Source organism: Corvus brachyrhynchos, unplaced genomic scaffold, assembly GCF_000691975.1.
Source record: "Corvus brachyrhynchos isolate BGI_N302 unplaced genomic scaffold, ASM69197v1 scaffold69, whole genome shotgun sequence".
Classification (NCBI taxonomy): domain Eukaryota; kingdom Metazoa; phylum Chordata; class Aves; order Passeriformes; family Corvidae; genus Corvus; species Corvus brachyrhynchos.
The window spans coordinates 2615044-2641309 of NW_008240228.1; the positions used below are offsets into that span (position 1 = coordinate 2615044).

The 26266-nt window shown below is 45.1% G+C and overlaps 2 protein-coding genes across 5 annotated transcripts in view; one reads left to right on the forward strand and one right to left on the reverse strand.

Annotated features, from left to right (window-relative positions):
• Nucleotides 1-12125, reverse strand: part of LOC103622981 (D-beta-hydroxybutyrate dehydrogenase, mitochondrial) — a 44222-nt gene extending 32097 nt beyond the window's left edge. For both annotated transcript variants that reach the window (XM_017745257.1, XM_017745258.1), the window contains exons 1-3: nucleotides 11657-12125; nucleotides 2201-2340; nucleotides 817-920 (exon numbers count right to left, since the gene is read on the reverse strand). In XM_017745257.1, the coding sequence (XP_017600746.1) occupies nucleotides 817-920; nucleotides 2201-2298 (202 nt within the window). In that variant the 5' untranslated portion in view covers nucleotides 2299-2340; nucleotides 11657-12125. The remainder of the gene's footprint in view (nucleotides 1-816; nucleotides 921-2200; nucleotides 2341-11656) is intronic.
• Nucleotides 3866-26266, forward strand: part of PAK5 (p21 (RAC1) activated kinase 5) — a 121887-nt gene continuing 99486 nt past the window's right edge. The window contains exons 1-2 of one of the 3 annotated variants that reach the window (XM_017745253.1): nucleotides 8277-8286; nucleotides 8482-8994. In XM_017745253.1, coding sequence (XP_017600742.1) covers nucleotides 8946-8994 — 49 coding nt within the window. In that variant the 5' untranslated portion in view covers nucleotides 8277-8286; nucleotides 8482-8945. Of the gene's footprint in view, nucleotides 8995-26266 lie in introns of all 3 variants that reach the window. The other 2 variants (XM_017745252.1, XM_017745256.1) reach the window with 2 other exon arrangements.

The following is a 26266-nucleotide window of genomic DNA, read 5'->3' on the forward strand; positions in this document are numbered from 1 at the left end:
TGGTGACACAGGGCAGGGGCTAACAGGCTGTATCCACCTCTGTGTTCCATGCAGCATCCAGAGCCTGCTTTATGGCCCTGATCCAACACTCAGAAAGGTTAAAGATGCTACTGAGAACCTGGCACCTGTGGTACTGTTAGATAGAGAGCCCGGGACCCTCTCCCCTTTAGCAAGAAAAGATTAGACTGACCAGTGGGGACACTGGCAGGTCGTCTCATGAGCTGTCTGGCTTTTTATTTTCTGTTTTTAGGGGTTTTTTCTGTTTTCTCTCCAGTCCTAAAGCTTGGACCAGAGAATCATAGGGTGCTCCAGGTGCTTCTTCTCAAGCAGGGATGTTGGGGAACACCATTTCAATTGCTCTCATAGCCATGTGCTGGAGTAATTCAAGAGCTTTCAGAGCCTGCAGCAGTGAGAATACAGGAACTGGGGGGAGATGATCCAGCAATGAACAAGAGACAGGATATTTTGGGGTTTGCCCTTTAAGAGCAGCTATTGTTCATCATAAAATCCATTAAGATGCTGGAGAGCAGTTAATGCTCTACCTTGGTGTTGGAGACTGAGCTGGCTGGTCTTTGTTTGCTACTGATTTGAATCTACTGCTGTGCCCCGGGCTGGACTCCTCAGGGCCACACTGATGCAGAAAGGCAGCAGCCTTCAGGTGTCAGAGTGCTGCAGGAGGCTGCTCTCCCAGCCCTCCCCAGCCCTCTCCCTACCACCTGGGTGCCCCTTCCCTGTCCCAGCAGAGGTAAGAGCTGCTGGTGCAGGAGGTGCTGGTTACCCCTGGCAGGTAACCGAGCTGTGAGGGTGCTGCCTCACCTGTCAGTTTTTGGACTTCAGCAGAGGCACAAGCAGCTGTGGGCTTCTCTTCAGGAGAGTCAGGACACAGTTCAGTGGGTGAAAGAGGACTGTGAAGTAGAGAGCTGCAAATAGAAAAGTGATGCTGTTTAACCACTCAACAGCAAAAGACAACATTAATGTGTCAAAAAAAAAGTATCTTCAGCACAGCCTTTATGGGGTTTGGATTCCCAGAGTGAACAGCCTGGAGGTACTGCTCCCTGTCCCACTCCTACCACTGCCCTTTGCACCAGGGCTGCTCACAGGCTGAGCTCCCTCCACACTGTGCAAATGGGCCCCTCAAATGTGACCTGGGTCATGGAAGCCAGCAGCAGGAGGTTTAGCAGGGTGACCATCTGTGCTGCACCTCCCAGCGCTGGCTGCCTGGGACCCAGAGGGGCTTGTGGTAAGTAAGGAGAGAGGGGAAGAATCAGGCAGTTGGGAGAGAATTCTTGATGGTTTACCTCATCTTTCTGGGATATATTCTGCATGTAATGCTTACCACTTGGGACAGGAGGAGATGCCTACTTTTTTCTGCTATTTCATGAAGGAGTGCTTAGCTGCCTGATCTTACAATTGTTTTTGTCATTGTGCTTTTGCCAAGTGCATTGGGGCACTACAGCCAGAGTCATCCCTTCCCCAGGGCCAGAGCCTGCCTCTGCTGTGGAGGCTCTTACAAGCCCAGAGAGCACCTTCAAATGGCAACAGTCTCGCAGAGGAGATTTCACATGCAGCTAAAACTAAATATTGTTGTTTGTAATTTATAATTGAATAACTAACTACAAATGACTGTGACATGTAAATAAATAAAGCCATGCTTTAATTAGAGGGTTATTTCTAATCAGGAAGTCTTCCTTCCTGCAAACAACTAGCCCTGACAACACACCTCTTCCAAGTGGATGCTAAAGCAGCAGAATTTTCCATGGGGAGAGCAAACCAGGAGGAGAATGTCTGCCATCTGATAAAAGCCCGATGCTGCCAATTACTGAATTAAATTTTGCTGATGGGAACCATGGGGTTTTATTTTCCATGTCAGGAGGAGGGAACTCGGGTGGTCCCTAGGACAGGGAGCTTTGGAGAGCTGATTTTGCATGTGTTGGCTCTGTCCTACCCAGGTAGTCTTGTTTAAAAGTCCAGTGTGAGAGAGCAAGAGTTTTGCAGAACATTAGCTAAAACCTTTAAACCCACATTTTAAGCTGTCCATGACCAGCCTTGGTGAAGAGTGGCCACAAACAAGGGCTTTGCTTTTGAAATTTTGGAAAGAATATTAAGAAAAAAAACCCTATATTGGCTGCAACATTATAAAGACATTTTGCCCCTCGTCTAGACATTGTCAGAGAAATGCAATATGCTCAGCTGTACCTGCCTGCAATAAGCAGTTCCTGCGTGGAGCCTTGAAAGCCTTCTTCCCCTCACAGGAGGTTTTTCTCTCACATAACCCATGTGTGTCTGGTGCCCCTTCATCCCATATCAGGATCGACGGCTTCCTCATCTTCCCATACATGCCTGCCAAATCAACAGGGTACGAGCTAAGTTAACTCACCCGGCTCATTCTTGAATTGGGTGGTGATGTTTCTCCAAAGTCATAGGAGTACAGATGAAATCTTGCCACTTGCAACTCATTCTAATTAAAAACCTGAAGGTAATGAGCTGAATAGCAGCGATCCATGCTGGGGAGGAGGGGGCCATAGTGTGCAAGATTCACAGTGTTAGAAATAGAGCTGGTTCAGTTATTCCTCCCTGTGTCCACTGAAAAGTGTAATAACATATTCCATTGGAATTTCAAATCTTTTTTTTTTAATCATTTCCTTGAAGTTATTTTTACAAAAGCTTTGGAAGTGTTTCCATCAATCATATGAAGAGGCCGTCCAGTATAAACAGGAGAAAGCTGTGTTCTATGAACGACCTAATGCACTTCAAAAAGTTCAGCAACCCATTGGAAAGTCAGATTATTTGCAGAAGGTCAAATCAATTTTATGATCAGACAAATGTTAGCAAATTGCTTTTCTTAGAACCAAAGCAAGGGAAGTATTTTCCAAGAAATATGCTTGAGGAAAAATCAAATGGCATTTATTAGAAACCATCAGTGAATGAGACCTGTTCTCTTCAAGGCACTTACTCCCTTTGTAATGCCAAGCCATTATGTCCAAATATCACACGGGGGCATATTCAGGTACAAAAATTTTTTACTCTGTAGAACAAATGAATTAGAACTGGGGCCTTTCTGTCTGTGCTGTAGTGAACAACCTTTGAGAGAGGATTTTTATCTGTGTGCTTGTGTAACTTCAAAATAGGGTGCCAAAGGGCTCTGACCCATAGGAATGCAGTGTCTGCTTGGGAGCCATATTTCCATAAAACCTGGTGGCTGCTCCAGATTGTCTCCAGACAGTGCATCCATGGGAGAGGGGAAAGGCTGGGTGCTGTTGGAGGAGACTTCCTGCTTGAGGAAAGAAGTGCCCTGCCTGGCCTTGGTTAGAGAGCCAGAATAAGGTATGAAGGAAAATACCTCCCAAGTGTCCTAGTAAGATCCCAAGAAAACTCTTGGTGATGTTTTTCTGGCAATGAATTGTCCTTCTCAGCACTTTGCCTCTCTGCTTCTCAGAAAACAGAGCTAAGAGTCAAAGTCTCCTTTTACCTGCTCCCATGTCTGAGTTGCAGAGTCAATGCATCGACCTGTTTTGCATCAGTATCCACATGACTGACACAGACAGACATGATCTCTGCCCTGGAGCTGGTGGCATGAATAAAAAATCTGCTGGAGAGGTCTAAAGAGAGGGATGCAGAGAGCAAATGGATGACAGGAGCATTCCTTCTGTCACCTCTGTTTCCAGCATCCAAATATTTGGGGACTTTGATTCTGTTATATTATTATAGACCTTTTTCTTTAAGGTTATAATTTATTCTCATATTTCTGCCTGTATTTTTATTTTCTGGATCTTTCTGTTGTGGAATGGATGGATAAGAAGGACCTGGTCCCTCACTTTGCAGTTTGATACCTGGTAAATTAGTTAATGTTGTATGTATGGTTATGGGAACTGCTCGGGAATTTTCCATTAGTGTGTTTATTCATTGGAAAATGTGCTCCATAATTTAAAACAGGATGGAAATTCAAATCTCTGATGAAGACTAAAAGCTTTCCCGATTTTGTGCAAGTCTTGGGTAGCAACAAAGAGAGAAAATGCATTTTTAGTATATTTAATATGAAACCACAAAGGTGGCCAAAGGAAAGGAGAGGAAGGCAAGTAACCTGAAAGGGGTTTTAGCTTTAGATTGGTGACATCTCAGTTAATTTAATGACGACCACTTAAAATGGGTGTGGGGAAAACAAGGCTGTAATGAAGGACAGGCACTTGGACTCTTACAGGAAAAGAGCAGTTCAAATCCAGAACAGGATAAGAAAAACCAAAAACTTTCTGGGGTAATGGATTTTGGCACTGCTCTGAGGTTTAAATGGACTTCTTTGGTGTGTATGTTGTGTTTCCACCTCGAAGTCAAGGCAGAATGGAATTTAAACACTAATGCTGAGACCTAGAGGGAAAAGCCTGTTGGAGGAGCAGTCAGGTGGTGTGCTAAATAGACACATACAGGTGTAAATGTCTGGAATAACCACAGGGAATGCTTCTCTGGTGATAAATATTTTTATGGGAGGAAATATGAATACTACTCATTATTGAAAATAACTATTTGTTGTGCCTCAGTCTGATGGTTTAAAAAGTTACTCACATCCAGTCAGGGGTTAGAAATGAATGCTGCCTGACAGGGTAATTTCTTATCAGACAGCTTATAGATTTCAAGCTATTTGACCAAAGCAGAGCAGTGAATACTTAAGAATAAATGTAGTTCTAGAAACCAGGAAAAAGCACCTAAGAACAGAAGGAAGGTACTCCTTCTTTTTGATAACATAGAACAAATAACTTGCCTAATGATAATGAAGCATCAGGTCTAAAATGTTCTCACTACATGCATTTATAATTCAATAGATGTGAAAAACAGGTTGATTTTTAACCCTCTGGTGGCAGATGGTTGCCTAGTTTAAACTTAAGCCATTCTTTTGAAGTCCGTATAACTAAGTCAGCCTACCAAGGGGTGGAATTCAGCTCTCTGCTGGGATTTTCAAGAGCTTTAGTGCCACAGGCTGTACCTGCCAGACTTTTCCCCTCAGGACCTCCCCAGGAAAGCAGAAGAATGGTATAGTCCAAAGTAAAGCTCCAGGGGCTAAGCTGACCATCGACCTGGCCAAGTCCTCTGTCCTATTGCAAGGAGAGCTCTGTACAAGAGTTTGCTCTTTCCCCCCTTTTCCTTCTGAAAATGCCACACAATCCTTGTGTGTTACCTTGGAGTTTGCAGCATAAGTGTTGGGAAAACAGTTTGTTCAATGGGAAATATGAAAAGAGTAGATTTAAAATAAATAATCTACTCAGAAGTTCTGTAATCATAGCTAATTTATTTGTACCAGGGAAGTATTTAATTATCATATACAGAAGTGTTAAATTTTTATGCATATTCAGTTTTACCACATAATTCAAATTAAGTCTCTAAGCATATGTGTTAGAACTGTTCAGCAGTTTCCGTCTCCAAACAGAGTAACATGGGAAACTAGAGCTGCAGGTATCTTTTTCTCACTTGGCTCCCATTCCCTGGGATGACTGACCACTAGAAAACTTTTCTGAAGGACTGAGGTAAGGGGTGGAGTAAAAAAAATACAGGTGCAGACACACTTTCTGAAAAAAAATGCATTATTTTGATTTGGAGAACTCTTTGGGCTTTAATCCTGGTATTTTTCAAAAATACTTTCTGGTCAGAAGCTGCCCAACTCTGGTTAATCAAAGACAGTATCTCTAAACTGGTGCAAAGCTAAGCTCTTGTCTGGGAAGTTTTTAACTTAGTGTAGAGGTTATGCTACACCTGTGATTATTTCCAATGCCTTCCAGAATCAGAGATTAGTTTAGCATCATGCATAAGTGGTAAATAAACAGCTTCCCAGATACTTTTGGGTTTATTTTACTTTGCATCTCTAATCCTGCCACTGCAGTTGCATGAAAATGTGTTGATCACTTGTTTCAAGAATGACATATCATAAATATAGATATCTTTCTGGCAATCTCTAAAAGTACTCTTCAGTCTTGTGTGGTTTAATGATTGATGCAGCTTGGAAATCAAACTCTTGTCTAGGGTTGTTGTAAGATAAACTTATGGTTTAGGACCAAAATTCACATGAGATAAGCGGGGGCAGTGTGAGGAGGGTACTGTTTTAGGATGCTAAAAATGGCTTCTGGCAGAATTTAGGAGCCAGTATAACATAAGTATCCAGCTGCCTGGGCTTTGTTTAGTTTCTTTTTGAGCAATGATCCATTTCTGTTCCTGTCTACAAACAGAAGATTTGGAAGAAAGATAAAAAAGGCCTTGGGAGCACATGACTCTTTCACCTCCTTCTCTTTCCACATTGTACTCATGGCTGGTCTTAGTGGTGAGCATGGCAACGTGTTCTGAATGCATCCCAATAAATAACCCTCTTTTTAACATAGGGCAGACCAACATGCATTTTTAATTATTGCTTAAAGATCTTGGTTTGCAAGCAGTGATTCTCCAGCCACCAACAAGCAAAAAACCAAAGCTTTGGGGTGGAGGTTTTGAACCCAAATGGGCTCTGCCCACTGGCAATGAGTGAGGGATGGGGACAGAGGAGAAGTGTTGCTGCAGCTTTTCTGGGTTGTGTAACACTTTAATCGTGAGGTTCTATGTGTGTGTCCTGGGTGCTCGGCTCTTGGCAGAGAAGTCTGTCGAAACAAGAAATTACAAAACCACTTTAAGGAAGTGAAAATTGGCCTCCCATAAAATGTAGGTACTGGAGGCAGGGCTTCATTTGGAAGAAGAAAACTTGACTCTAGATGATGCACAGATCCTTATTTTTAAAAAGAAGCTTTGACTGGGGAGCTCCCCTTCATCTTAAAATAAATAACTCTTCCCAGCCTATAGTTTCAGAATGAGACCTATTTCCTGTCTCTGGGTTGTTTCATAGCCCTGATGCTGCTGTATCAAAGTGCTTCTCTTGTTTTGATAAATCCCCAAGAGACAGGAAGGTAATATAATTGCAAGCCAGTTTTTCAAAGACTTCTGGATAACCCCCACTAAAGGCACGAAAGCATTGCTGCAAAAATTATTCATTTCACTCTTAAGTCCAAGCACGGTCATTTACAGCTTGGAAAATGGGCTGATTTATCCAAGGTGGCCTGCAGTAGTTGTAGCTGAGTGAAGTTAAATAATGCAGTACTCTTTAAAATTGCATGAGTGTGTGATTTTGTTTGCTTTACTCATCCTTACTCCCTTGTAGTTCATTGCAGTCAATTATTATTGCATCTGTTCACTCCATCTCTGCAGCTGGTGGGAACGGCTGCTCGTGCCACGCACTAAGCTATACTGTTCCAAAAGAAAGCTGAGCTTCCCCTCTGCTCTGAGTGTAGGAATGGCTGTATGGCCTTGCCTTTATCCTAAGGTAAGCATAGCCTGGAGAGTGAGTAAGGATTGCCTTCTAATAAAATAACCTGGTCAACCACACTGGCATCCTAAGGAAGCAAAAGAGTTTCTACGGTGTGTCCACCACACAAGGCAGCAGTTCCAATGTCTCTGTCTCCTGCTCAGGCTCACTGTAGGGTCTTTCTTTCTGGATCTCTGTCCCAAGAGTGCCTTCCTGGACTAAACTGCATGGCAAACTGAAGTCTGGGGATGCTGAAGGAGAGGTACAAGGCAAGGGGAAGTAACAGGAGAGCATCTACCACTGCTACCTGCTGCACAGCAGAGCTGCAAAAGCAGCCTGACCTTTGGAAGAGGTGGAGACTGTCCAAGGAGCTACGGGGCTGCTGGAAGCCTCAATACCTCAGTGCTCTGTACAGCTCTGGCAGCATCTCAGTACACAGCCTCGAGCAAGCCACAGCAGCAGTGGACACCTTTCTTTGCCTAGGATTAGCTGTACCTGCCCAGGCTGGTGTGACTGCCCTCACAGCTCTGCTCACAGAGATTGCAGGAGTGTCCCATGGTGCACACAAGAAAGTAATCAGCTGGATTAACATTATTTAACACACCTGTTTAAATTGATCAAATGATAAGGTGATCTTGCCTGCCCTAACTTAGGGAGAGGTCATGAGAGCTACTTTGCCAACAGCAACATAGAGATGAGGACAGATGGCCAAGGATGACAGTCCAGTATCTCCCACTGGCCTAGCTGTCTGCATAGGGAGCTCTCTCCAGGTCCTTTGGAGCCTGCAGAGCAATGCTTGGAAACGTGCACTTCCAACTGGTCTGAAACACCATGGTGAAGTGTGGTGGTGAGAGTCTTTCAGACATGGGTCCTAACATTATTTAGGAATTAAATAACTGGTGCAAATTAATAATGTTCTCTGCTTGTGTTAAAGTTCTTGTCCTTCCTATTTGAAAGAGAGGGACAGAGAGAAGGTGGTAAGTACCAAAGAATCCAGCAGTTGTCATGTCTTATCTGAGATTCAGGTACAAGAAATGAAATCCTGACCCAATGAAAACCAACAGGACTCTTGCAAACAACTTCAGAATAGCAGAGATCTGAACGAAGAAAGGGACACTGTGCTGTGTGAGGCATTGTTCATATCTCTCCTGTGGGAACCTGAGGAATTACAGAAGATGCCTCATCCCTGGAAGTGTTCAGGGCCAGGCTGGATGGGGATTTGAGCAACCAGGTCTAATGGAAGGCGTCCCTGCCCATGGCATTGGGGTTGGACCTAGGTGGCTTTTAAGGCCCCTCCCAACCCAAACCACTTTGGGATCCTCTGGCACAGTCAGTGCCGGTTTTGCTTAGCCCTGTGACTGTTGTGTGTGTGATCAGGTGAACCCCGAGGTACTGTGAGAGCAGAGGCTCCAGCAGTTAACCAGATGAGCAGCTGGTTGTCGGAACTCTTTTTGAGTCAGGTCAGGTGGCTGTCTGTTGGGTCTTGCCCATCTCTACATTTTTTCCTGCTTGCCCTACCCCACCCTCCCTGCAGTCAATCCTGAAAATCGTGAAGCAATTGCCAGCATTTCCTGCCCAAAGAGCAGCACAGCACAGCAGTTTGTCAAGCAGCTGGATCACAGAGGACTCGGACACAATGCCAAGAGCTCTTGCAATATCTCGTAGTACAAGCTCAGCTACTGGAGGTGAGCAATAAAACTCCTTTTCTCATCTTTTTCCCTCTGTCTCTTTGACCTCTTGGTCACAGAGGAAGTTTAAATATCTGATCTAAAGGCACCAAAGGCTTTTTATGAACCAAGTTAAGCTATCACACAGCAAAGGAAGAATTTGGAATGGGGCTGACTTGCATTTCTCTGTATCTTTGTTACATTCTCCTTAGGCCTGATAGCACCTTATTAATTTGTACATTCGCTGCAAAATAAAGGTGTTAACCTTCCTGGAAATTTGGGTTGCTGGGCCTGTACTAGAATGAAAACCAGATTATTTTAGCTGTCTTAAGTATTTTAATTCTAGAAGGAACTATGACTGGGGGGTTCTGTCTTCACTGTGTTACTTCAAAAGGCATTTAGGATGAATTTCAAAAGATTTGATTATTTAGAACAAGTATCTTTTTATTTACAATAGCAAGATATAATGGTAAAAATGTCCTATGGGGACAAGTAATTAAAAAAAAAAAAAAAAAACAACAAACCCCATAAAAACTAGCAGAGGTTTCTTTCTTTAGAAACTAAAAATTGCATACACAAAGTGCGTAAGAGAAGTTTTTAAATGGAGAAGGTTGTGTAATGGTTCTGCCCTACGGCACAAACTCTCTCCTGCCCTTGTCTGGATCCTGCTGACCAAACTGCATGTGGGGACCCACCAATGCAGGCTTTTGGTTTGCTTTAAATTCTTTCATTTATCAGTCAGTTGGTGGTGAGTGTTCATGTTTCACCTTACAGTAAATTTTGCAGAATGGATACCAGCACTCACTCAAAACTGTTAACAAAGAAATCTAAGAAAACAGTGAGGTTTTCTTTCTTTTTTAATTTTTCTTTTATTTTTCTTTTTTTTCCCCTCCCAACATACTGCTTTGATCTGCCATGCAATTGGGTCAGCACTTGGGAAATACATTTCAACATCCACATCTGTGATGTGAATATTATGCAGGAGATCCTAAATGTAAAACCTCACAGATCCTTCAACAGATCACTCTGTCAAAAAAACATGACACCTGCAAAAGCCTTTAACTAGCATGGGGACCAAACTAGTCAAGAGCAAAAAAAGACAGGTATCACTGTGCCAGAGTCTCATTTGATTAGAACAGCACAGGCCCACAGAAATCACCAGCTCCCACAGATCATTACTGGTTAAGAAAGCCTCTGTTGTTCATTTCCAGAGCAGGATTATGCTGGTACTCAGCCTGGGGAGCTTCTAGGCCTTGTCCACACAGGAAGGTTTCACCAGACTAATTTTCCCAGGGTAAGTGAGCCTAAGTGTTCATGCAGGAGCTGAGCACTCAGTTTGAAACCCAGTGCTGGTGTGCAGGGACCCATTTCTGGAGCCTGTGGGCAGGCAGTGAATTGGGGGGTGTATCCTGGGCCATGCAGAGTTGCACAGGCACTGCTGGTCTTCTGGGCGCTTCTGAGGAGAAGAGCAATGGGAGAGAACTCTGTCCTGAATAGCTGCAGCCAGCAGCAGGTGTTGGCTAGGGTTCCCTACCCTAGGGTGTCTGCAGTACGGGAGGCTTCATGGTGCGGGCTCTGACTTCCAAAATATCCTTCCTCTTCAGGGCCTGGGAGCACAAAGACAACTTTCAGTGCTGGGCAGCAGTGCAAAGGGTCTTACTTGTCCTGGGGAGATGTGGATGTTGTCTGAGATCTCATCTTGGTGTGAGCAAGCAGAGAGGCTGCCCTGGGGAGACCTCAAAGGGAGCCTCGGAGAAACCACAGAGAGAAGAGCAAGGAGGAGAGGGACAGAGAAGCTGGAGAAAGAAGGAGGCAGTATGGGGAACAAGAGAGAGCTCTGCAGCTCAGAGGGCCCTTAGGTAGGTTCACAGTGGAGGAGAGGGGTTGGCCTCTTCCCATGTAACCCTGTAGCCCTGCGGGCAATGAGGTTGCAGCCCTGATGGCTGAGGCTGAATTTTCTGTCACTCCCAATAGGTGTAAAATTATGGCTGTAGAGACACAGACTCCTGGATAGCAGGGGTTACTCAGCAGGGCATAAGCCAGTCTTCCCACTGGCACCCTTCACCTAGAAAGACCCAGGGGGATTCCCCAGCAGTGCTTACAGCCATCCCCTCAGTAGGACACTTGCCCTGTGCTATCCCAGATGAGCTCTGCCAGCTGCTTTTGGTCCTGTATTCCCACAGAAACGATGGCAGTGTGGTTCAGAGACACTGTCCCAGCCCGCCACACGAAGCTCTAACCTAACTCTTATGAATCTCACAACAGCCAAAAAGTCAAGAGGGAGCTCAGTTGGGTTTTTTTTAATCCAGAAGAGGTTAAAAATGCGACACATTCCTTCACCTCAGGTCACTGTCTGGGCATTGCTCCCCCTTGTTCATCTGTGTTTTCTTCTCAGGGCAAGTCCAGCCCTCTGCTAGGACCTTCTCCCCCTCCTTCCTTGGCCTACCTTGCCTTCTTCCAGGGACTGTGGTCTACTGGGGCCTTTCACAGCCACAGCAGGGTCTTTCCCCTGGAAAAAGCAAAATTTTTGTTTTGCACAACAAAATGTAATGCAGTTAGAGTGTTATTACCATTTTCTAAAACATTCTTGCCTTCCTCATTTGCTGAACTACAATCTCACAATCTTGTGCATTTTAATTTCTACAGTAGGCACAATCCACAAGTTTGCCCTAAAAGTTACCTTTCAGGGATAAGTGGTTTTCTATGAAGGTTTTCACTGTCTTCTGATACTCATCTTCAGTCAGGTGGAGCTGGGCTACCTCCTTGTTTGACGAGCATTCTTCTGTCACTGTCCTCTTCTCTTGAGCAGGCCATTGTGCAGCAGACACCCCAAAACCTGCTTTATTCAGGTTCCTTGCAAACGTCCTCCCAATGGAACTGTTGGACACAAGAATTACGATTGCTCTCCCTTTCATATCAGCATTCCTCTCCATGGTGATGAAGGAAAAGATGATAATGCAGCAGGTCAGGAACACAATGGAAATGCACGCGAAGGCATAAAAGAGGCAGGAAAGGGTCATGGCGAGCAGTAAGTCTATGACCAGCAGGAAGAAATGCTGCAGGAGGAAAATCATCGTTAGGAGGATTAGCTGCTGCCTCCTCGCTCTCAAGCGAGCCGAGGAATCTGCCAGGAGTCACCGCGTGCACCACACTGTTATAAAGCCAGGAGCCTTGCGAAATGTGCGGAGGCAAGGCAAAACCCCGTGGGGAGGATGAATCATTTTCTGGGATAGAGCAACAATGGGGATTTTCAAGCCACGTACGTTTCCAGGCGAAAGCAGTGCGGTGTTTGTCTTGGCTTTGCTGTGCACTTGGATGCTCTGCTGGGCTGAAATATAAGGATTTGTTTTGTAAGGCTATTTCATCATGTGTCGTCTTCGGAGCCAGTGATGTATACAGGTTATTTGGAAGCAGACAGTTTTAAGGGATTTCTTCAAGGAGTGTGTGCGTGGAACTGGAAAACCATGAAGTTGAAATAATCCCCATATCTGCTTGGCACTCTGAGGCTCTTAAATTTGCCGCTCTCCTATTGCTCTAACGCAGGTGGTTTTGGTGAGTCTGGGCAGGGACCCAAGTGGGCACAGAAGTGGGAGCCCTGCCCTGCGTAAGCAGCTCTTGTTGTGCTGTAAAACAAGCCACACTGGGAGCACTGTGCTGTAGGGACTGTGCCAGTCCAGGGGGGTTCACTCACATCAGAGACAAGAAACAAGCTGAGTGCTAGAGAAAGAGCTTTTTTTTATTGATAGCAGAGATTTAAGGGAGGGTTCTGCTATTTGGCAGGCAGGCAGAGCAGTGCCCTGGCACAGGGCATAGTTATCCTGACTGCAGGGCACAGAGCAGGGCTCCTGCTACAGCTGCAGCCTCTGCAGAATTGGGAAGAGCCGAGTAGACTTGGGAGTGAGACCAGCAAAGGTAAATGCTGCAGCATCAAGACTCAGCTGACCTCCAGAAGCAGGTCAGGAGGGATGCTGCCAGCTCTCCTTGTGCTTTCTCACCAAAGTTGGAGGCAAGGCCTTTCTTTCCCTTCTTGGTCATGGTGGAAGTGCTGCTGATCACCACTAAACCCTTGGTATCAGAACCTGCTCTTTAAATACAATTTTTTTATTATTATTTCTTTTTGGTGTGGGTCCATGTAAAGGGTCCCCCCTAAGAAGGTGTGGTTGTGTTGCAGGTGGGAGTTGTGTTCATTCCCTGTTTGAACTGGAAAGGCACTGGGAGCGTGGGACTGGCTGTCAGCACGACCCACACACGTTTTACTGGTCCTTCTCGTTTGTCCTCCATGCGAACGTGCAGATCCCATCTTGTGGATCAATAGTGCTGTGCTATCGCAGCCATCCAGCTCCAGGTGCTTTTGGGATAGAGCTGCTGTCATCTGCATCCCAAAACCACCCTGTGCACCCCACCCAGCATGTGTACAAACATGCAGAGCTTTCTTTGGAGTGGACAAGGGGATGTAACACTCAATTTGCCTTTCAGTGGCTCAGCAGCAGCAGCAAGACGCAGCAGGGCTGTGTGTATTGGGGGGCTTATTTCACTCACCAAGTGCTTTTAAAAATCTTTAAGCCCCTCTTGCCAGAAGACTGGGGCAGGACATGGCCTGCAAAGTGTCTGTGGTGCAAAAGGACTACCTGCACTGCTTATTTAGCAGAAAGAGGTGTCATTGCTGTTCCTGGCACAGGAGCCATGACTGCAAATGCCTGTGCTTGGTGCTGACTGGGCTGGGAAAGCACCTGATTCCCTCCCCACTGGTGAGGACGGCACAGCCCTGGCCCTGCTGCCAGGCTTGGCAGGGAGAGTGAGTTGCAAACTTGAGTAGCTGTGGGTGCTATGCCTGAGGGTGGCACTGGCCCTCCCCACCCATGGATCAGCAGGAGTGGGTGGCCCCGGCCAGACTGGCGTGTCTCGCCAGCTTGAGGTGTGAGCAGGGCAAGCTCCTGTCTGCAGGCTGATGAGGCCATACCTGCCAGGCTTTGAATTGGCAGCCTGAGCCTCCTGTATCCCTGCAGTCCTGGCCAAAAAAGGTCCATGGTCCTTTTTGCTGCCAGAAAGGAAAAGCTCCAAGCACTGCCTCTGTAAACAATGAGTTTGCACGCCCTGCTTGTTAGGTGTGCTGAGAGAGCGTGAAAAGCCTTCATGCTCCTCCAAACACTGGAGACTAAAGGTCAGCCCCAAACCCAGGAGAAGTGGAATGGAGGCACTGGCTCCAATCTTCCCTCGCTGGCCTCGGGTGTTTGGGCTTTTGCCTGTCGGTGAGACCGGTCGGAAGATTGATTTCCTCACTGTGCTTCCTTGGTGATGGAGTTGGGGAAGTGTGTTTCTTCCTGGGCTGCATGGAAGGTCGACGTTTCGCCTCAGATCTGGGGTAATTTTTCTAGGGAAAAAAAAAAAAAGTTGAAGTACTTGGGCTTTTGGCTTAAAAAGACAGGGATATTTTACAGAACTTGCCTTTTTCTAGTAAATGCCATTTATCATGAATGCAGTGACGCCATCTGTTGGCCGCCAGCGGGGCTGCAGCAGCGGGGGCTGGCAAAGCACCGCCCTCCCCCATATTTTGGGAGGCGCAGCCCTGGGTGACACCTCCCCTCATTCTGAGGGACCCGCAGCCCTGGGTGACCGCACTGGAACCAGCAGCAGCTGCTTCCCCCACCATACCGACACTAGCAGCTCTTGAGATAGGGGATGTCAGTATTTCCACCCTTCTTCTAGGTTGACCCTTCTTACCTTCCCCAGAAATGCTCTGGCTTTAAAAGATGAACCACCAGCTACCCAGAATCACTGAGAAAATTATTTTATTTGTAGGGGTTTTTTTTTCCCCAAGGAATGATTTCCCTCTTCAGTGTTTCTTCCTAGTCAATGAATCAATATTAAAATGAGAGGTGCTAGTGCAGGTCAAGAAAACACTTCAAAAGCAGTGATTTTTTTTTTTTTTTAATTTTTTTTATTTCTATCTCCACTACTGTAATATCTGGGAACAGTCAAGAGCTCAGGCTTGCCCTGGTTTTTGTATTACCATATTCACAAGCATAAATCTATTTTGCCAGTAGGTGACCCATGGGGCAGCAGTGACACGTCCACTGGCTCCTCTGCTGGCTGTCACCCAGTTTGGGGTTTGCACTACAATTACAAACCTATCTCTTCCAAGGGTTTCCACACCTTCACTGGAGATTTGGTGTCTGTCAACATTGGCTTGATTTGACCACGTGGTTCAAAATGCCTGATAATTACAGCCTTACCTTAAACCTCTTTCAAGCAGGTCCTAAAGCTCTGTTAATTTTCTGTGTTCCTGGTGCTACTAAAGGAGCAATAAAAAGCAATGTTTTTCCTAGAAACCACATCCTTGAAGTCAGACCTCCAGGAAACTTGGAAGCTTTACAGGGGCACCAGAGGGCTTTGAGGCACTTGCTGTGGATCCAGGTTTGAGGTCGGTGCAGTTGTTGTTTAGCCTTCCTTTTGCTGCCTGCGTTACCATGGGCATTTTAATTTTACAAACGAAATAATTTTAATAATGTTTATAAATTAAATCATTTCAATATTGTTAAATTTGATGTCAGCTTTACAATGGCTTTCCTACACTTCAGGTTTATTCTGCTGAGGGAAGTGGAGGCACAAATCCATTTGTTGTGATTTGGAGTGCACTCAGGAGAGTTGTAGAGATTTGAGAGCTCAAAGGTAAGTGTACTGAGGGCCTTCAGAGGCTCTTTGGTGGTCAGCAGCTCTTTGCAGGCTCTCCAGCAGCCTGTGGGAGCTCTCACAAAACAGCTGCATCTCTTTCTCCCCTTCTGTTTGATTGCAATCCTTACTCCAAAACATTACACCTGCATGAAAGATCACCAGGAAATTCAGTTCCTCACTGAATGAAAACTGTTGTTTAAAACCACAGAGCATTTTTTTGTTCCCAAGTGCAGGTATAGAGGTTTAAATTTTGCTTTATTCCCTTTGTGTTTGTTTTCCTTTCTCTCTTTTTCAGTAGCAACATGAAAAGAGGTAAAATTAGACTTAAAAAGAGAAAAAATTGAAAGAAGGAGCGAGGGAGAATAAAAATTGCTATTTTTTTCATTTTCTTTCTTGAAAACTTTTACTGTTAGAAAAGTTGAGATGCTGATTTGATCGCAGTTCAGTAAGTCTGGAGAATTGGTACACTGAGTAAGGAATCTTGTATCTCTTGCAGACTTCCTGAAGTGAAGTGAAAAGAATGACTAGCTAATGCTTTTGAAATTTTCAGTTTGGTACCAGAAGCAACAGTCGATGGCAATAAAATAATTCTTCCACTAATTATCTGGCAGCTTAGTCCTACCTGACTCCTAGAAAAGCTCCCCGTTGCTTATTAATGGATGCATCCAAATGTCCTGCGATGTTTGACACCACTTCATTATTCTGGTAAAAGAAGAAAACTACCAGTTTTCCTTTTTTTTTTTTTTTTTAAAATCCTCTACAAAGGATGTTCCTTTGTGATTCAATAAAATACTGACCTATTTATGTATATATCTCATTAGATGCTCTGGTACTCTTCCCATTTTTCTTTTCTAAAGGCAAATTTCCTTTCACTTGAGGCTTCTTGCTCTCTGTTAAACATTGTTCAGTCACAGCCTGCTAATTGAGTGGAGCGGGAGCAAAGAGGAGAAAATGGAAAAGACAGCTAATAACAAGAGGTGCATAATGTGTGGACAGCGTGGCCATGTCACACAGCTGCAGCATGAGAAGTTTAAGGGTACACAGCCCTGGGTGCCTGAAAACCAGTGTGTGAGCACATCATTATAGGGCACATGTATCACAGGGTCAAACTTATATCCCACAGACAACTTTAAATTATTAATTTGTTGACTTGCAAGCATTGACCTTTTCAGTTAAAATATTCTTTTATGTCTTCCATATAATTTCTTAAGGTTAAAAAAAAAGTTATGGTCTATAGATAATTTCGAAACCTTCACAAATATTATCAGTCAGTTTGAGACCCTTAAGTTATAACAAAGTCCTGTGTTAATTAACTTGACTAATTCATTGCCAAAAATAGATATCTTTTGTCTTCTCTCAGATTTTGGCAGTGGGTTTCGTAGCCACTGGGGACTTGTAATAATGTTCTAATGTTGTATATGCACATTCTTTGAATGTTTCTGTATTGGGTCTCAAATCCTTGAAAAGGTCAGCTATTGCTGAAGCACAATTGCTTGCAGAAACTGCTTCAGTTGGGTCCTGGCCTTCTGAAAACCCAGTTGTACCTCTGGCCTTTCTTCCTGCTTCAGCCCTGAGCTGCACCCTGACACGAACACCCAGCCTCCAAGGCCAGCTGTAGATGAAGTGTTCCTCAGGACAGAGCCCTAGGCTGATCCTCACTCCAGCCAGAGACTCAATCTGCCTCCAGTGTTCTGGCATCCACCCCTGGCTTCCTCTGGAGCATCCTCTGCAGTCCCCTAATGACTTGTAGATCTGCATTTTTCCTTTTCTCTGAACTCCAGCTCTAGGTTGATCCATGGGCCTAGGAGCCAGTGTTTCAAGTGTTTCCTTACAGCTGTGAAAGCTCTTCTCAAACACAGCAAAGCATCTTGCCAGAATTATGGACCTGGTTGTCATGGTCCTGTAAAACACTTTGGGTTGGAAGGAACCTTTGCTGGACTACTAAGTTCAGTCTCCTCAGAGCTGGTTCAATTCTCAGGAGTTTTGTGATCAACTTACTATAGTAGCGATGCTGGGGTCTTAGAAGCTCTCCATGTGTGGAGACATTCAAAACCCAGCTGGGTACTGAGCTGGACAACCTGCTCTGGCTGCTGTGCTTGACCAAGCAAGTTAGACTAGGGAATCTCATGAGGTCCTTTCCAACCTCAACTGTTCTGTGATTCCTTAGGATCGTGGTCATGGCTATCAAGTATTCCCTGCATGTGAGTGGGTAACAATCCAAAGGGGGACTAGTTGGGAAAAATGAAATAGTGCTGCAAAATGGGCTTTCCAGTGCTCTCTGGAAACCATCTGACCTGGATGGTTGGTCAGGACCTCCCTTTGGGAAGTCAGCACAGTTTTGCCCACAGCCCTCCTGTGCTTCATGGAGGCTCTCAGGTCTCCTTCCCATTGAAGAACTTCGAGTCAGTCTCAGGGCACTGAGTTGGCACTGAAACCTGGAAACTCTGAAGAACAGAGACCCCCAGTGGAGATTTATCAAGTTTCACTTGACAGGAGAACATTAATGAAACCAGGAGACTTGGCACAGGTCTTGAGAGCAGCAGAAATGCTACAGGCAGAAGTTCTTCCACATTTTTAGGGTGATCTTGTGTACCTGGCATATCTGTCTTGTTTGGGAAACCTGAGCAGTGGAATAAGTCCCTGCCATAAACATTCTCAAAGTTTTATGCAACCCTGTCAGCAATTGCCAGTATATAAAGTGGAATTAAATGGGTCATACTTATAAGCAAAAAAAAAGTACGAAATTCATCATATAATTTGTTCATTTAACAAAATCACAGATTATTCCATAGTCTCTTAGTTGGATGAATGGAAAACTAAAATTAAACATATACATGAAGTACAGAATAACCCATCAGAACAACAATTCCGTCTTTAGAAGTGCAAGTGCTGTTTTTTCTCCCTGGGTCAGCCCCAGCTGATTAAACACCAAATTCCTAATGCGAGAGATCCCGCATTTCTCTACTGCTGCCACACTGGGCCTTTAAGTCCTGGCATCTCTCAGTTGTGGTTTATAAGATAAAATAAATCCTTTTCCCATCATAAATCCTCTATGAGTCAGTATTATCCTGCTTCTGCAGCTGAGAAAATTAGGTCAGACAGGAGAAATTACTTGATGGAGGCCACCAGGGAGCTCTGTGTTGGAGTGACAATTAGGGTGGAGGTGCCCTGGCATAATCAGTCAGGCCCTGACATTTGTGGCATCCTTCCCATGCTGGAAAAATGCCAGTGGCATCACTTCTTTTTGTCCTTTAAAACTGCTGGGTGATGACAAAAATGGGTTATGTCTTGGGTTAAGCACACCTTCGAGTACATTTCTTAGAACTGCCAAATAGTCCAACTCCCAAATTCCTTTCCTGTTCAACATCAATATTAATGCAGATTTTCTGACTTAAACGCACAGGCTTTCTTGAGTGTTCAGATACCAAATTGACTTAAGCCAGAGAAGAAACCGTATTTGGGAAACCCTGAAAATCTTCTTTAATCAAAAGCTTATTAAATGCAGAGCAAAAATACGAACTGCTAATTTTCAGAATGGACACACTCTGGTTTTTGGCTTCCCATTCTTTTTCCCCAGCACAGTGATGGATGTGCTTTCTGTGCTCACTGTAGTCAGACTTTTCTTGAAGTCTGAAGGGGCTGAGGATTTAAAAATGCAACCTGACTGCAATTAAATTGCTTTTGCCTGTCAACACATTCTCTATTTCTGTGTACCAGCATAAATCAGAAATATTTAGCGATCTCTGTTAGAGATTTGTCTGCGCCAAAAAGCAAAGGAAGCACCCTGCAGGGAAGTGAGCAGGTAAAACAAACACCCTGCTTTAGATAAGCCATTGCAGAGGATTCTTCCATACAAAATACCTTTCTAATAACATCAGCCAGTTGCAAGTGTGTTAGGTGTCCTTTCCACCTGTGATGATCCAATGTTTTACCTGAATTACCTTCATTTCTGGTAAGCATTCTGGGCAAGCACCAAAAGTGTCAGTTTTAGAGACCTGTCTGACAGCGGCAGATTAGGGTCTGGTGAAGATGGTGTTTGTAAGGGTTTGGTTGTGGTTTAAATCCTCTTTCTCAGTATCCCAAGGATGGAGATTCCCTCTCCTCTGGACTCTACAGCCCTGGTGTAGCCAGTCAGTGCCCATAACCGGCCTGGTGGCCCTCCACTGGCATCACTCCAGCTGGTCAACCTCCTTCTCCTCTGGAAGGCATCGTGTGTCTTTTCCATATATACTTGCCTGGACTTAATAATTTCACTGGGAAAATCCTAATTGCTCCTGTATGGATGAACTGTAATCTTTCAGCAGTGTTTTCCCAAGCACTTATTTTTCTGGCCCTGCTCCCAGTCAGGCTTTGCTGCCTCCAGAGGGATTCAGCCAAGCTGCTTCCCTGAATCTGCAAGATACAGCTCATAGCCTCAGATAACAAATGCTTATGTATTTTCATTTTGTTTTGATATTTTCTGTCTAAAAACATATTGCTCCACTGCCTCCTTCTTGCAAGGAGCACAAATCCCACTCCTGAAAGCCCAGTGTGCAGCTCCTGAGCTGCAGCAAAGCCAGGCTTTCCCAGGCTGTTGTCAGAAATAAGGCCTCTTTATCTCCCTTCCTGTGTCACTGGTCTCCATCTGAGAGAAGGGTGAAGTGTAAAGCAGAGCACACTGAGAGGCTTTAACCACACCGATGCCACCGTCCTTCACTGCTTGGTGTGTCTCTTCCCAGGAAAAGGGCTGCTGGAGCCACATCTACCAGTCCTTCACATTTTTTGTAAGGATCCAGCTCTCCTCAGCCTTTTATATTCTCCACTGCTCCTGAAGTGTGTCTGGAGTTCACAGTGCTGTCTGGGAAGTGCAGCAGAGACAGGGACAGAAGACTCCTTCCATCTGGGTGCAAGGCCTGGCATCGCTCTGAGTTGCAGTGCATCAGGTTTGGACTTTGGTGCCTTGTGCCCATGGGAAACTGACCTGGGCATTTCCCAGCATGGCTTTCATTAATTACACTGCACCCAAAATGAGTAGCTCGACTTCTCTCTGTTGCCTGAATTTCGTTCAAAGCAAACCTCCCCTGCCTGTTCAGGCAGTTCATGATGTTGTGCCACAACATTATGCTGATAACTGTAACCACAGAAGCTGCCTCTGTGCTTCATGATTCAGTCCTTAACTGCTGCCCACAGCTGTGGTACAACCTACATGGGCATTTTCAGCACCCCTGGAACCTCACACAAGCTTTGCTTTCCATCTGAGACTGTGCCATTCACAGGAGAATTATAGTAAAATAGGTCTCTTTATCCTTTTTTCTGCCCAGATTACCCAGCACTGCCTTTAGACAGGAGAGCTTGGGCAGTGGTGTGTTAGCTGCCTTGAAGCTCAGATTGGAGGGCATGTTGTGGAACATCACAGAAGATAGGAGACAGAGTATATCCCTGTGGTTCTGGATCCCTTTAGTACTGCAGATTTAAGCTAGGTCAGTTATAAAACAGCTTGAAGCAGAAAGATGAAAGAGCTGCAATTAACATCATCAAGCCCATATTTTCTTATGAACAGCAAATGCAAATGTTAATGCAGACAAGCAAAGACCTCTTCCAACCTCTGTATGTGCTGAAAATTTAGCAAGCACATCAATAAACTGTTCATGAAGATACTTGTGAATATTTTTGTATTTTAGACTTGTCATCAGCAACTTTTCAAGATAATTATGTTGTGTGAAATGATTACTATAGAATGAAAGAGCAAGCTCCAGGGTAGTTTGTCTCTGTGGCTGTTCATTTTTCAGTGATATGAATGATGGTTTTAATCAACAGGTCTATGCGATGGAATAAATTCCACTGTCTCATCATTGCTCTGGGGTGCAGGCGGTTTTCACCAATAACTATTTTTTATAACCAGAAACAGATATTGTGCTTTATGGCTGGCATTTCTAAAGCTACACAAACAATCTGGATTCCCAGATCCCATCAGTGTTAATGAGGACAGAATAACCAAGCCCTTCATTGCCCTAAGTGGAAAATCTATGTACACAGTGCTTAATTCAAAGTATACAGAACTCAGCGGGTAGGCTTCTGTTGATATCAAAAGATTTTAAACCTGGCCTACATCAAGAACTTCAGAGAAAGCACCAGCCACTTCACACCCCAGCAAAGGGGTGTTGAGGTAACCCAGCTGACTTGGCACTATGGGGAATATTAGAGAGGACTGATACAGCTGGGCTGGGAGCAAACAACCTCTTGCACGGAGAATCCCAAAGCAGTGCAGCCCCGGCAGCCTGCAATGGGATGCTAAAGTTGTAGCAATTTCAGGAGGATTTATGGGGTTTGGTAGCAAAAGATGCAGCAGCTGTGTCAGGGCAGGGAGGGACATCAGGGCATTGAGAGAGACAGAAGAACCCAAGTCCTTCCTCCACCTTCCTTTTTACCCCAGCTGGCGTCAAGGCTGTTCTTTAGCACATGGTATGGCCCTGGCCGGGCTGTGTCCATGCCCACAGAGGTGTCAGCTTCTCCACAAGCCAGTGCATCTCAGTCCTTCATGGCCTCAATCACCAAACTGAAAGGCAAACTCAGAGGCTGTCCCCAGTTAACTCTTGGATGCTCTCCTGGACACACAACTCAAAGTCCTTGTTTTGCTCAGTCCTGAGCTGTTAACTTGTGCCTTTGCTGTTTGCCTCAGCTGGTGCTGAGCACCAGTGACAGCAGATCATTACAGTCGCTCACAGAGCAGCCATTGCACGAGTAGACACTTGTTAAGGCCAGTCTTAGTATTGGCTACATGTGAGCAGAGTTACAGTAGTGACCAGGCTCTCCTGGCTCTTTTAGCACTTCTTATGTTCCCTAAAGATTGTTTAGGCATGATCCAAAATTTCCATATAATGTCTGACTGAAAGCCAGGCAAAATCACTGCTTTGTATTTCCCAGCCCTTTGCCTAGGATGTAAGCTGGGCAAAGGGCTCAGCATATTCCCCTGTGCAAGGATTTGGTAATTGTTGAACACGGCTCTCCAGCAGCCTCAGTGAGCTTTGCAAAATGACCTGGATGCAAGAGGCTCGGTTTCAGCGCTGCATTTGTAAGCAAGTGGATTTTAGGGGGTGCGAGGGAGGTGTTACTCAGTTGTTGGTGATATTAAACCAAGATTCTTTGGCTGAGTTTGGTATTCATCTAACAAAAAAGCTGGTTTTTATTTGCTAACCTTTCAAATGTGTCCATCTGTAATTAAATATATCCTCTCCACCAAATATAAGGGTACCTCACATACAGGTAAGCAATTGGAGCTGAGTATATATGGTATTTATGTTGGCTTTTCAGTGTCTAATGCTCTAACTTTAGCATTTCCTTGGGTCGTGTGTTCTGTTTTTACTTTGTTTTCCTAGCAACTTGAGTCAACAGCTCTTGGGTAGAAACTAGAATGCAATTAAACGTGCAAAGAAGTGGACTTCAGTTGAATGAAATACTATCAAGTGTGTTGGATACATAAGCAAAACCCAGGCTTATCAAACATGTTTTGTATTCATTGCTGTGTTAGCAAGTTGATGTTACCCGAAGCCAGCAAATTGAAGTGGTTTATGGCCTCCGTGTTCTTCTGCTTTTATAACCAGCAGCTCTCTGCCTTGTCCCTCATTTCAGTTACTGGCAATAAGCGTCTTGTTTTTCCAGCTTCAGATTTACTTGTTCATTCAAAGCTAAACCAGCAAAGTAAGGAGATGCTGTATCTGCTGCAAGTCCCTTGTACTTCACCAAGCTCCAGACCTGAAGGCATATCAGATGCCCCTTTATTTTTCCCTCCTTGAGGCAGGATTCTTAAAGGCTGGTTTTATACAGGCAGAAGTCAGATACATTCAGAAAAGGTTAATCATTCACAGTGGCACTGTAGTTAATAGCCTGGGAATGGAGACCAAGGAAATTGATGTTGACTTTCTGGGGTGCTTTAAATGTTCTTGAGAACTTTCTCTCCTGTCTTCCTGAAAGTTTCCTTTCTTGTTTACACCATCTTAAGGACTTTCCAAAGGATGAATAAAAATTCAAATTCTTTAGGAAGGTAAATCTAATGAACCATATGGAAAAAGAAAACTCTTCACCTGGGAAACAGAAAAAGAAAATGTATTTTAGCATGCAATGCATGCCTCATTGGATTTTACTAAATTGCCCTTGCTTTAGCACTGAGTCACAGGAGAAATACAGCATTTCACAAAGCAGGTAGAATCAGAAAGACTTTAAATGATTTCTGGGATATTAAATTCACAGAGACTAAGATGTATTGTGCCAGCCTAATTATTTTGAAGTACTGCAGGTAAATCAATGGATGTACACTTAATGTTTAATTGTAGGGACCATCTATTACTTCCACTGTGTGGGCCAAGTCCTGCTCTCGTTTGCAATTAACGAAATCTTACTACAGGCAGTAATTCTGTGTGAAATGGGCAGCATTTCAGCACTCGTTTGATGATACATGTTGTGACAGAAAAAAAAAAAGCCAACAGTAGAACACGCGGCTCTTGCTTTCCCACTATTAGCCTAGAGGTGGCATTGCAAAGATTTCCACAATGACGAGCAGATGACAGCAGCCAGTCCACTAAAGAAAAGTACATGTTCATTCTGAGTGGTTTTCCAAAAGGAAAGGACCTCTTGGGTCTATATTGGGTCAGGTGAGCTTCTGCCATCCAAAATCAAAGCAGCATCTATAACAAAAAATGGCTTTTCTCTAATTCACTCAGAATTTGTCACCTTGGCTCTCACCTTGGCTGACTGCCAGGCCTAGGCAGTGCTGGGAATGTGGGTTCCTGCTCCAGCTGAAGGCTGGTGGCCAGGAAAAACTGAGTGTCATTCCCATCTTGGGAAAGTAGATTCTTCTTGCTCTGTGTTCTCCATGGAGCTCATTTAGAGCCGACGATGTTAGACTTTAAATTGTGACTGATTCCATTCAGTGCTTAGCATTGCCAGGTGTATTTGTGTGTTTTCCAGGAAGAACATTGCTGTAGCATTTGTTCCCAACTTACTTCTAGGTCCTTGTCTGGCTTCCTCATGAAAAGGATCGAGGTTTTGAGCTGGAAGCTCCCAAGAGCAGGGATTGCTGTCTGTGCATTCTCTACATGAAGGTTTTCTTCTGTGTGAGTTTCTCGAGGACACCTACATGCCACCAGCAAAACTGTACCCTTGTCAGCCTGTGCTCTGGAGAGACCAGTCCTCCAGGAACTGAAATGCCAATAAGTGATACCACCAACATCCTTAAAAGAGTCACTCTGGGGTTCTTTGAGCATTACCTGGGGGCAGCAGGTGGCCTTCATGGTGAGAGCCACAGTGCTCAAACTCCTTTGTAATGCTTTTCCCACTCTCACCTCATGACTCTTGGGGTCCAGCTTGCTCTGATGAATGCCTTGGCATGTGGCACAGGGGAGAAGCACTTGCTGTAGGAGGTGACGGTCATGTTTGCTTGCTTGTTGTGATCACAGGAGGTGTAAAACATGTCCTAGCAAACACCCTCTTAGCCAAAAATGTTTGAACTCTCTGAAAGTTTACCTTTGTAAAATTGTGCTTTTGCAGTCTGCAACCAATCAGGGCTCCAGAGCTTTCTGTGCAAGCCAAGTAACCAAACCAGCTCTGCGTTGGTTCTCCACTGTTGACTGGAAGAGCAAATGTGTTAATTTTATGGCTCTGCTAAGATCTCTTAGCACAGGGTTCACCCTGTGCCAGAGTGTGCAAGTGGTGCAGCGTCACCACGCCTGGGCAGCAGGGGCTACATGGAAATGTAATTCACAGAAGAGTATTATCGATCCAAGTAACTCATTAAAGGGAGCAGGTATTATTTAGGATTATCCCAAGGTCCTAATTCCATCATCCCCCCTTTGCTATGTACTTATGTCAGAGCCAGCTAAACTTCACCCCTCCCCATCTTTCGTTTGGGTCTGTGGTACGCTGGAGATGTCCTGCTCTAGAGATGCTCCTTGGGGAATGTGCCTCTCCTGTTGCTTCCATCCACCTCCCACCGCGGCTCCCATCATACCTGCCCTCAGCAGGGCTAAATCCCTCGGGACAAGCCAGGCGCGCATCGCCTCTCCGGCAGCGGCACCCTTATAGGGGGGTGTGGGGGGGGAGGGGAATCTCCCGTTGCCATGACAATGAGCCTGTCGGGATGAACATTTCTTTTTGTGAACAGCAATTCAAAGCTTAAAGCAATGCTGCTGCCTCCCAAAGCTTATTAGTGCCACGCGTTAACAGAGCTGGGCAAAGCCTTGGGAAAATAAATGGGCGGGGGGGAAGCTGGCTGGTGCCGCGGACCCTTCCCTGCTCGGGCTTCGAGCAGTGGAAGGCGATTGCTTTCTGCCTCTTTGTTCCCGGCCCTGGCACAAATCACATCCAGCCTCCCTTCCCCCAGCAAAGCTCGCGCTAAGCTGGAGCACACCAGAGCGAAAACGGATTAAAAAGAAAAATCATCCTTGCTGCAGCAGATGAAGAGGGTATAAATCAGCGAGATGGAGGGTGCTCTGCCCCAGGGCTGGGCTCGCCGCTGCTAATGAGGGGCTTAAATCAAAGACGGTCGAGGGGCCCGGGTGTGCGCCGACCCCTCCTCTGCGTGCTGGATCTGCAGCACCAGCGGGCCGAGAAGGGGCGCGGCCAACCGCACCGCAGGGCGCAGGGT